This window comes from Zingiber officinale, chromosome 6B (genome assembly GCF_018446385.1).
Source record: "Zingiber officinale cultivar Zhangliang chromosome 6B, Zo_v1.1, whole genome shotgun sequence".
Taxonomy (NCBI): domain Eukaryota; kingdom Viridiplantae; phylum Streptophyta; class Magnoliopsida; order Zingiberales; family Zingiberaceae; genus Zingiber; species Zingiber officinale.
The window spans coordinates 115,707,975-115,718,972 of NC_055996.1; the positions used below are offsets into that span (position 1 = coordinate 115,707,975).

Sequence of the window (10,998 nt, forward strand, 5' to 3'; positions counted from 1 at the left end):
CTACAAAAGTAAGTGATTAGGCTATAAATACCGAACCATAGTCTCTCAAAGGTTTGACATTGGTGTTCAAGATATATTGATCTCTCAAACAAAGAAAGGGCGCTACTTGATCAATGGAGATGCCATCCTCCTTGTGGTTATAGTGTTGAGTATGTACTTAATTCTCTAGCTACTTTAATTACCTAAGGAATTATCATTAATCATTATCTTTTCGTTGTTAACCTTTGCTTTTTGAATACATGCGGCAGTGATTGGCACACATTTGAGAAATATGAATGCCGATGAGGGTGTACCACAATCCACTGACAGTATCTGTATACCTACTCTTTGCCAACAAGCATGTAATAACTTTCGTGGAGAAGTGGCCCAAGGTAGTTGCGATATTGCTCCTCCCAGTTGCTACTGTATCTACAATTGTTCATCAGGTAACCCGCATCAGATACTGTGTCTTTCTTTGTTGACACAACGAATAAATTGTGAAATTGAAATCTATTTGTTTGTGTGCGCGGACGCAGCTGAAGGTCCCACGTCGTGTGCTACTGGATACTGCGACAGAGACATATGCCAACAGATGTGCGACAGTGTTGGGGTTTCAAAAGTCGGTGCATGCGGTGGCGCTGATGGGAGTGGGACTACGTGCACTTGTGTCTAATTGTGCATTTAAGCAAACATCAATTGTGCATGCATGAGCATGAAGAGCTAGCACATATATCTGTCGCTAAAACATTAACAAATCCTATCTAAAGGAAAGTTCGCAGTTTTTCTTCTAAGTGTGTTTGCCTCTAGGCAATTTGAAAGATATATTTCGTATTTTTAACGTGTTGGTTTAGAAGTATGTTGACCAACATGCATGGACCTTAAGCTTATAGAGAGAGTTGGCCACAAATTAGAAATTTCTAGCAAAACAGCACGAGTATAACGAAACAGCAGGGGAAATGGTGGGCTCCGTCATGAATGAACACATGCGGCGATCCCACGGCGAAGGCTCTCACCGCCGGCGGCGATCCTGGTGCGGACGAGCTCGAACTTGGCGGCGGAGCAGGGTATGGTGATGCCGCCGGGGTGGCGGAACCCGAACTCCTTCTCCGCTTCCTGCAGCAGCTCTGCGAATAGGGGGTGGTTGAAGTACATCACCGGCACCGTGTACCTCCGCGGTGCTCCGCCCTTCTTCGCGTCCCCTACGTACAGCGACAGATACCCTTTAGGCGGAAGCCCGCCCTGTGCTTCCGACTCTCCCTGCTGCATCTTTCGATAGGCCCTGCGGATTCTAAAGGAGGGCAGTCGGCTTACGAGGAGGCGGCCCCAGTCGCAGAGCTTCGCCGTCATCGTCGAGGAGCTCTGGGAGCCGGCGTCGCGGTCGAGGCGGAGGTAGCGTTTAGCGCGGCGGCGAATGAGGCGCAGCCCCAATCTAACGCCTCTGTATTTCATCCTTCTTAGAAGAAGAAGAAGTGAGACGGATTAAGCATCGAAATTCGAAAACAATGGTGAAGAAATCCACGAGAACGAGATAGAGAACAAAGGTTCAAATAGCAGTAGATAGAAGAAGACTCAGTCAACAGTGCCCTGTGATTGGCCATTTTACTATAAAATTATAAAATGCCCTTTATAATTTTATTATTACTTTTATATTTTCCTCATCTATTGTTCTCAAATGCCCTTTCTAATACTTTTAAAAATATAAAGATAAAAATAATAAAAAAATAATCTTCGAGAGTACTTTGATTGTATTTTTCAAAGTAGGAGGATCATCGAGTGATTATTTTAAAAATAACTAAAATATAAAGGTGAAGAGAAAAAAAAATCTAATTATTAATGAATTTGAAATTCTTCTAGTGGTATTTGAAAAAGTCCGCACAATGAGTGGTTTAGAAAAAATGTCAAAATTAATAAATAATAAATCTATTTCAAATTTTATTATTATAAAAACGACTTTGACATTGATTTGTATTTGCATGAAATAGCGTGGGAAACTGGTAAAGCTTCGAGGAATTTATGGGGAGAGAAAAAAGGGACATTGAGAAAAAGTTGAACCTGCTCTTTTTCTCTCTCTTTTCTCTTAATAAGTTTGATGATAAATAATATTAAAATAAAAGTAGGTGATTATTTTAAGTGGATAAAATGGCCAACTATTTACTAGAACGTCATTCAAATGATTTCGATAATTTGTTTATTTATACGTAATGGGCCTCGGCCTTTCAGTAAATTCAGAATAATAGAAGCCCAAATATAAGAATTAATGCTAAAAGTAGTAAAAGCGTAGATTAGACAAATCTATATAACTAAGATTTGGTTGACCGTTGACAGAATCTTGGATGGAGGTCCGTTGGTGGATTTGCCACTTCAACGGCCAATTCCCCGCTCTGCCGACCGCCATCCATTGACTGCCGTCCGTTGCTTGTCGACCGTCACCTGCCGCCCATCGTCCGTTACCGCCCACCACTCGCTACCGACATCCGGTGATATGCTGTCACCTTCGGCGACGCCTGCTACTAGGACTGGCTTAAGCCTATTTCAGACTATAGGCGGAATTTTTTTTTAAGCCTTCGATATTATTTGTTTTAAAAAATTGGATTGAAAACGGTGGTTTATTTTTTTTTTAACAAATTAAATATTATTTTTTTTAAAAAAATTATACAATTTAATTTTCTATTTTTTAATATAAAATTATTAATTAAATTTTCATATTAAAATTTTGATAATCTAGTTCAAAGAAATATAAGTTTTACGGTATTAAATAAAATATTATTATTAGATATAATAATACACCTCGAGTAGATAATAAGTTTACAATTTACTTAACTAAGAATAAGTGTATTCAAAATTATTTTAAAATGAAGAAAAATAGAAGTATGCCTAATACAAAACTGAATACAATCTTTAGAAAAATAAAGATAACAATGAGACCAAATTAACTATTATCATTTACCAAGAATTAAATGGAAGCCTTTTTAGGTAGAGTAAAAGAAAAAATAAATCATATTTTTCATTACCTAAACCAAAATAATTATAAACGATAAAATGGAGACAAAGTGAAAATTGGATAATTTATGACTATAAAAATATCTAAATAAAAGTTAAACTTAATGTTTATAAAGACATCGAAAAGGTAAAGGTATTCAACTTGTTATTGCTAAAAAAATAATAAAATCTTCTATTTTGATTGGACATAATATGGATGAATACATGAACATTTGAATCTAATCAACCAAGAAGTATCGGATCACCGTGTTAGTGTTAGGTGGAGTTTTTCTTTTCCAATCTCAATTAGCAAGAGAAGCACATAAAGGGGGAGATGGAAAAGGGAAAGAGGGGAAACTTAAAAAAACTAGCATTTTTATTTTGCATTGTATACATAAAATAAAAAATTACTAATTCATGTTTTTTTATAAAATAACATCCATAATTAAAAATAAATTTAATTTGTTTAAAAAAAGAGTCCCTTTATGACTCTATCCATTAGAATCCTAATGAGATCTATGCGAAATCCGAAGCTTTGATAAATTGAGATCATGTAAATATTTAATCATATGGACTCTATTCTTTTCTATTCTCTTAAAAAAATATACATAAAAATATATTTAATATATTAAAAATAATGATCTCAATTTTTAGAGAATGAGATTGTACAATCTTTTATTACGTGAGCCCTATTTTTTCCATTCTCTTTAAAAATATATATATAAATATATTTAATACATTAAAAATAATGGACCCCAATAAAAATTGAGACCCTAGGCATAGGCCTTAATGACCTATGCCTAAAGTCGGCAATGCCTGCTGCTGCCCTCCAACCACCACCCGTTGAGCCATCTAGTGATTTGCTACCATCTCCGGTGACGCTTGCTTCCACCTAGGGGTGTAAACGAATCGAGCCGACTCAAAAATTATTTGATTCATATTCGAATTTATCGAATTCGAGCCGCACTCGGACATATTTGAACTTTTTTTTCGAGCCTAACTCAAGTCCAAATTATATTGTTTGATAGTTCGTGAGCCGTTTGTAAGCCTTAATATTTTCTTAATATAATTTAAATAAATAAATTTTGAGCTTTTCGAATACCTATTTTCGAGCAATAATTCGAATAGTTTGCGAACATGTTAGAATCTTTCAAGTCGAACTCGAACGTGAGCCTTAATTCGAACCGAACTCGAACAAAAATTTTAAATTTTTTGAGCTTCGAACCGAACTTGAATATACCTATTTCGAGCCGAATTCGAGCTTTAGTATTTTCTGCATGTTCGGCTTGATTCAGTTTGTTTACACTCTTACACTGTCACTTGCCACATGCACCCACCACCCACTGTTAGAAGCAGTATGAAGATGGAACCTTGTTTTGAGCGTGAATCACTTTCCTTAAGGAAATTTTGCCCCCACTATGTTGCTGTCGGGTTTTAGCGACAAATTCCTTCCAGGATACTCAAAACAATGTAGAATCTATTGTCTATAGATTCTCCCAAGACAAATTAGAGAATAAAAAGTGATTACCGAGAAGATGTTAAAAAGATATATATATAGTGAACAATGCAACCTTTGAGAAAGGTTGTGGAGACACCTATTCATGAGCGGACACGTTAATTGTCACATCTGTTCACCAAAAAATTCAAAATTAAATTCATTCCAAATTTAATATCTGTGTGCCCACGTGCCCAAGTGCCCATCTTTGACATATATATAAATATGCTCCACTTGGTTACCAAGGTCACCAATTAAATACAACACACTTGATGCACATCCTTTAATAAGTCTATCAAACATCTTTATTCTTTTCAATGTGGGACTAAACATATATCACTATTTCAACACCCACTGCTTGCTATTGCTGCCACCTCCGCACTCGGGTTTGATAGATGCGAGGATAATTTTGAAAAAAAACTTTTGCTTAAATTCAATAATGTTTTAGAATTTTTATTAGTTTAGATTTTTCTTAGGATAATTTTATTGGGCTTTAAATTAGATCTATTTAATTTATCCCAACTATATTTAGGAGTTATTGATTCAATTAATTAAACCTTAATTAAAAACCTAAGTTTTAAAAAAATCTAATTAAAAAAATGCGATCATCTCTCATGCACGTCGCCAGTAGAATCTCCGCCTGCCGAGTCGCTGCCACCTCTGGCTTGAAGCGTCGCCTGCCACCTCTAGCCCAACGAACCATCGGCGAGCCGCTGCCACCTCCGGCCTCAGATGCTACATTCATCAGGCGACGTGTGTGAGCTTCCCTCTGGAATGGCGATGACGGGCATAGCTAGTCGGAGGCTCATCGAGCCGGAGATGAGCTGGCTACTACAACCTCCAGCCTCCACGACTCCCTTCGGCGGGCGGCATGTGTGAGCTTCTCGCTAGGATGATGACAACGGGAAAACTTTCGGAGGCTAGTCAGGCCAAAGGTGAGCTGCCTGCTGCCACCTCCGACCCCTGACGAGTTCTCTGGCCCCGATAAGTCCTCCCGCCCTAGCGAGTCTTTAGTGCGGCCCCAATTAGTCCTCACGAAGGAATGCGAATGGGTGCGCTGATTCTCGATAACCTCAGGAATAGAGAAAAATCTTTAAAATTGGAGGTAATCTCATTCCAGGTTTCATTCCTGAATTGAGGACGTTTGCTGATGCTGGCGGGTATATATGATTACTTGAGAATAGTTGATTCTTTAAATTAAATATGGTTATCATTGATAATATTAGATGGATAACTAAGATTATCACAAATTACCAAACGTGACCCTGCTTAGTTATTAGTGTTTAATAGGAGTGGCGTCCGTTGATATATATATTTTTAATTTAATTAATATAATATCGTGTTTACCATCGACTTGATATTTCTATTATTTGGCCATACGATATGTGTGGTTTGTGAATATTTTCAATTTTTCTCTAAAGTAAATTTAGTTATTGCTCGTTATGTTTTTGTTTTTCTATATTTGTGAGTTTTAACTTTCATTTCAATAGTTTGTTTTAATTGACATATATTATAAAATTTCTTTACCAACTACTAAGATAAAATTCATCCGTTAATTGAGGTACTATTATCCAGGGCTTCATTTAAAATAGAATTAGGCATCAATGAGTTAAACCAGAAATTAAATGGCAATCCGAACAACTATTATACTACGAAAATTCAACTAAATTAAATAAAAATTAAAATAAAATAATTTATTATATTTATTATTTTTTTTTTTTCAGAAATCAGGATGCCCTTCACGTTATTATTTATGCGACCATTTTAGTGCAAGGGGAGACGACCCAAATCTTCTTCTCCTTACCACCACAGGAAGAATGGTAATGGAAGACTGCGAACCCAACTCCTGCTCCTCCTCTTCTTCCTCCTGTTCCAGCCCTATCAATGCCAGGAAGGAGGCTCGCAAGGGTGCTAGTTCTGATGCCGGCGACGGCGGCGGCGGAGGTAGGAAGAAGAGGAGCAACGACGGGAAGCACCCTGTATACCGAGGCGTCCGGATGAGGAGTTGGGGGAAATGGGTGTCGGAGATCCGGGAGCCTCGGAAGAAGTCGCGGATCTGGTTGGGGACCTTCCCGACGGCGGAGATGGCGGGGCGGGCGCACGACGTGGCCGCGCTGGCCTTGAAGGGCCCTGCCGCCCACCTCAACTTCCCGCATTTGGTCTCCGAGTTCCCCCGACCCGCCTCCTCTGCTCCCAAGGACATCCAGGCCGCCGCTGCCCTCGCAGCCGCTCTGGCGCCGGACGCCGCGTCGTCAACCCCGTCCACTAGCGGTGACGCGGACGACGCGTTGTTCGATCTCCCCGACCTGTTTCTGGATGGGGGCGGGAAGGAAGGGCTACGCTACGTGGCTTCCTCCTCGTCGTGGCTGCCGCCGGCGGCGGCGGCGGAGGAAGCTGTTGAGTTCCTAATGGAGGAGCCATTCTTCTGGGCCTATTAATCTACTATGTGCTCTCATGCTCACCATTGCCTCAATCTGTTGTTCTCGACTTCATCAGAAGAAAAGAGCTGCAAATGGGAGCTCCCTTGCCGGAATTCAATCCCACCGTATCCAGATTTTTCAGTAAATGAATTCTCTGTCTCACTCAACAGCAATTCTATTCTTCCACTTGTTCTATATGGCATCAATTTCACTGTACATACTTCATTTTTGTGAGTTGTAATCCTTCTTAATGTTGCTGTAAACGAGTGAAACATAATCCCCGAGTCTCTTGTGTGCAATTGAGGTTATAGGAGGAACAAGATGGTGGTTTGGTTTAGATTTCTTTGCTGAAATGGAAACCACTGACTTGCTGCCATTGCATGTGTCGTGTTGCTTTAATCCAACTGGTGTAGTGACAAAAAGTAAGGCACTTCTCCTTTTATTTATGCAATTTTACATTGATTCATGAGTTGCCAATGGTCTTGGTTTTAATATGAGCTATGAATGACGATAGTGCGCACTTAGATTGGAATAGAAAAATATCCAACAAAGAATCAATATGTAAGGAGTTACTTAGATGACTGTAGATATTGTCTTTATGAAGAATCCCTTGAGAATAATTATGAATGATGATTGTGTTGAGCTCTAATAAAAAATAATGCTGGTTTTGCATAAATGAATAATGAAGAATAGTAATGTGAAACTTGACAAACTATGCTCCAGTAATATTTTTCAATCCATCAATGTTTGATGAAGTTTATGCATATGATTTGGCAAGTGTTGTAGTCTTAGAAGCAGTATAATGTAAATTTCCTCACCTTGATATCTATTAAAATAAATGCATTTATGAAGTGATTGTTACTATAATACCATTAGTCATTTGAACTTGAGTCGAAACATACATGACAGCGTACAAGTTTGCATTGGAGAAACCAAAACCCTTCATCATAAGTCGATGGTATGTGATTTATCAAAGTGACAGGCAGTTCTTTGTTCTCTGTAATTGAAAGGAAAGTTGGAAATCAAAGTCTGGACATAATTTGCACCTAATAATAATGGCCTTTGATTTTGCCCAGGTTGGCTGGACATGTGGCACCAGAGACTGTTGACTGCCATAACTTCACTCTCTCCCTCACCTTCAGGAATCAATGCACAGGGAACGGAAATTTGCAAGTGATGCCAAATTCAAGGTGCATTATTGTCCCGTGAATGAATGATGTGGATTGGTGTTTCACAAATCTTGTGAGTTGCCAATTTGGCAATGAACAACTTAATGTGATGATAAATAACTGTGAAAAGTGAGCTGCGCCACAATTTGTGTTGTCGTTCATGCCATTACTTCATGAGCATTCCAGAAGCAATCATCTCAAGCTTTTTCTCCTTCTCATATAGGTAAAAGGCATGTCTGGAAAAGGAGTTTGGTTGTGAACAGTCTGTATCTAGCATTAGGTTTCAGTCATGATGATGGCATGCAGTAATAGTTGCTAAGAATCAGTGCATGGAAACATGGTGACTGATCTCCTTGCAGCCTGTAGCAACTTGGATGTGGTTTGAAACTTGATTCTTCACTTTTTCTTTGGCAAAGAGGCATAAAATTTACACTCTAGTGTTTGTTGATCTTCTGTTTACAGTATGAAAGGCGTCAGCTTTTTTCAGTACCATAAGACAAGTAATCAGTAGGCAATGAGACAAGAAGGCAAAGTTTTTTACTTTGACTTCACCTGATGGCAGACCTCAGCAGAGGTAGATAACAAGCAAAGCATAAAGGTTGAACCATTTATTCTTTAGTTGCATAGGAAGCGAAGAAGAAGTGTAATTTACAGTGAAGCACTCAACTTTAAAGTGCAAAAGCAATTCCTGATGAGCCCCTTTTACCACTATTATGAGATGCTTGTATGCTTTTGATGTGTGTCATTCCATCCTTCTTATTGGATCAAGAAGTCTCATGCTGAAGTTTCATTTCACAGAATTTATTTCTATATTCCTTGTGGGTATCTTCTACTTCAAAATAATGTGTACTAAATAGGCCTTCTTTTTTCTACCTCACAAGCTATACATAATTAGGAGCAAAACTAGATAGTTGAATCATTGTAAAGTTGTAATAAATATATTTTTTAAAAAATTAAAGAAAAAGATAGTTCTGTTTTCAATTATAATATGATGTTTCGTTTTCAGGGAAAGTGATATGGCACCTACTGAAAGGGAAAGTGTATCAAAGACCTATACAGTGATTTAAAGGCGTGGAGCCAAATTGATGTGGTGCGTTATGGTTCAGGCATCAAACTCCTTATTACTACCTCAGCTGAATTTTCCAAATGGACATGTTGAAACTTTCGAGTTTTCAGTCAATCTGATATGCAAGCATGCTGATCCTTTGGTGTTCTGTCAGTTTTAACTTGGGCTCGTTTCAATATTCTTAAGTGGTCGATCAAACCAGCTAAATAAAATCACTGACGTACCAGATGTTTTAGTCAGTCGGATTGAGTGTTCACATAGATCAATTCTAAGCTCTTGGATTTTGAGAACGGATACCTAGTATATATCTGGTATTCATAAGACAAGTACTGTTGAAACACAAATTCAATTGCTGGCAATTTGCCGTAGGCATGCTCAAAGGACAAACTAAACAACAATGCCTTCCATTATTTCCATCTCAATCACTCAATTTATCAATTCTGAGGTGGTACCAGAGAGACAGAGAGGCTGCAGCGTCAATAACAGCAAGTGTAAAGCAAAGAGAAAAGACATGGACGAATCATATCAGACACTGGTTTAGCTTCCTTAAGCCCAACTATTAACAAAATCTATGTTTGTTTCATGCATTTTGCTATGCTTTGTTGGGCAGTGTCTGTCACTAAGGTTTCAACTTGTCAATTTACAAATCAATTCTCATGTTCTTTCCTTTTTCTTTTTTTACGGCAGAAAACCCATTGATGTTGCACTGGAAAGTGAGAGCTCAGTATAATCAAACAACACCCATCGATTCCTTCTGTAGAGTGCTTGCAAGAACATAAGATTGGAGAAAACTATGCCCTACCAACTCCATGATCAATTCTAGCAAACTTTTGTCACTTGTGCTATCTCATCACAAACAAAATGCCGAAACAAATGCAATAATTTAAGGTTGTAGCAGTTAGCAAACAACCTGTTTTTTCTGAGCTCCATTCCAGCCCAAAAAAGGGATTGTAGCAGTTGGTGTTTTTTTCCTTAAATACATCAGTTTCTGGATTATGCTCTTTTATAATTGTGCTTGAATGTTATCTCCTACAGCACTGACCCTGAGTAGTATCAAAATGTTTATTCAAAGCATATGCCAAGCTTTAGTTTGATATTTCAATGCTCTTGCATAGTGACATAGTTGGTATTCCATTTGTAAAGTGCTCCAATGCAAGATAACATATCTCTCTTTCCACTAAGCCCCAGAATTGATGATATATTATTATGTTAATTTTTGATAATTGTTTGTATCTGTTTTATTATTATTATTATTCCATCCATGAGATTCATTAAGCTATCATAAGACTGAATTATAAATGTATTGCACTGGCATGGTTTTGCATAGTCTCAACATAAAAAACCAGCCCAGCTATGGCACAGTCCACAGCTCAATTACTTATACCCAGCCCAAACCTGAAACTTTAAACCAAAAGCATATAATTAAAGGGAAAATTCTAAAATAAAAAGACTGCATGCTCTGGAACAAAAGATATTAAAACAAAGAAAAGAAACCAGAGTTAGTTGGATGTTGGGACTATTAAGGAGGCAAATAGACAGCCTAACTTATGTTTGATTCATTTGATCATGCATAACTAGAGTGTTAGTGTAATATTTTCGGAGTCAAGGTTGATCAGTTTAATTAAGTTTGAGTTGACTCAAGCTTAAGTCTTGATATTTGGATTTCGATGTTTGACAATATATGAAGATTACAGGTGCAATCGTCCGATTGGGGAGATTGTTGGAGCAATTCCTCTCTGGTCAAGATTTGACCAGGTTGATGTGATGAAGAGTCAAGTAGGTCAAAGTTGACTGGATACTTGACTGGAAAGCCCTGGTGAGTGAAGCCAGACAGATCGAAAGTCCTGGTGAGTGAAACTAAGCAGTTGGAAATCTTGGTGAGTGAAGCCA

The 10,998-nt window shown here is 38.1% G+C and overlaps 2 protein-coding genes across 8 annotated transcripts; one reads left to right on the forward strand and one right to left on the reverse strand.

Moving 5' to 3' along the window:
* Positions 1-217: 217 nt before the first annotated feature.
* Positions 218-1,554, reverse strand: LOC121991419 (auxin-responsive protein SAUR36-like). The gene is made up of 2 exons (XM_042545424.1): positions 993-1,554; positions 218-408 (listed from the first exon to the last, which is right to left on the reverse strand). Exons 1-2 carry the CDS (start codon positions 1,426-1,428, stop codon positions 218-220), a joined length of 627 nt encoding a protein of 208 aa, XP_042401358.1. The 5' UTR covers positions 1,429-1,554.
* Positions 1,555-6,229: 4,675 nt separating this feature from the next.
* Positions 6,230-8,844, forward strand: LOC121989099 (ethylene-responsive transcription factor ERF039-like). Of its 7 annotated transcripts, XM_042542940.1 has the most exons (4): positions 6,230-7,295; positions 7,783-7,831; positions 7,950-8,171; positions 8,266-8,844. In XM_042542940.1, exon 1 carries the CDS (start codon positions 6,271-6,273, stop codon positions 6,889-6,891), a length of 621 nt encoding a protein of 206 aa, XP_042398874.1. In that variant the 5' UTR covers positions 6,230-6,270; the 3' UTR covers positions 6,892-7,295; positions 7,783-7,831; positions 7,950-8,171; positions 8,266-8,844. The 7 variants fall into 7 exon arrangements, with proteins under 7 accessions (XP_042398874.1, XP_042398869.1, XP_042398870.1 ...); XM_042542935.1 differs by having other exon boundaries at positions 6,230-8,171; positions 8,266-8,421; positions 8,505-8,844; XM_042542936.1 differs by having other exon boundaries at positions 6,230-7,831.
* The last annotated feature ends 2,154 nt before the right edge of the window (positions 8,845-10,998 follow it).

Excerpts from the sequence above, each read along its gene's own strand:
- LOC121991419 (XM_042545424.1), bottom strand. The coding sequence starts at position 1,428 with ATGAAATACAGAGGCGTTAGATTGGGGCTGCGCCTCATTCGCCGCCGC. Across the intron at positions 409-992 it reads CACCAGGATCGCCGCCGGCG|ATACAGTAGCAACTGGGAGG; the intron begins GTGAGAGCCTTC and ends GAACAATTGTAG.
- LOC121989099 (XM_042542934.1), top strand. The coding sequence starts at position 6,271 with ATGGTAATGGAAGACTGCGAACCCAACTCCTGCTCCTCCTCTTCTTCC.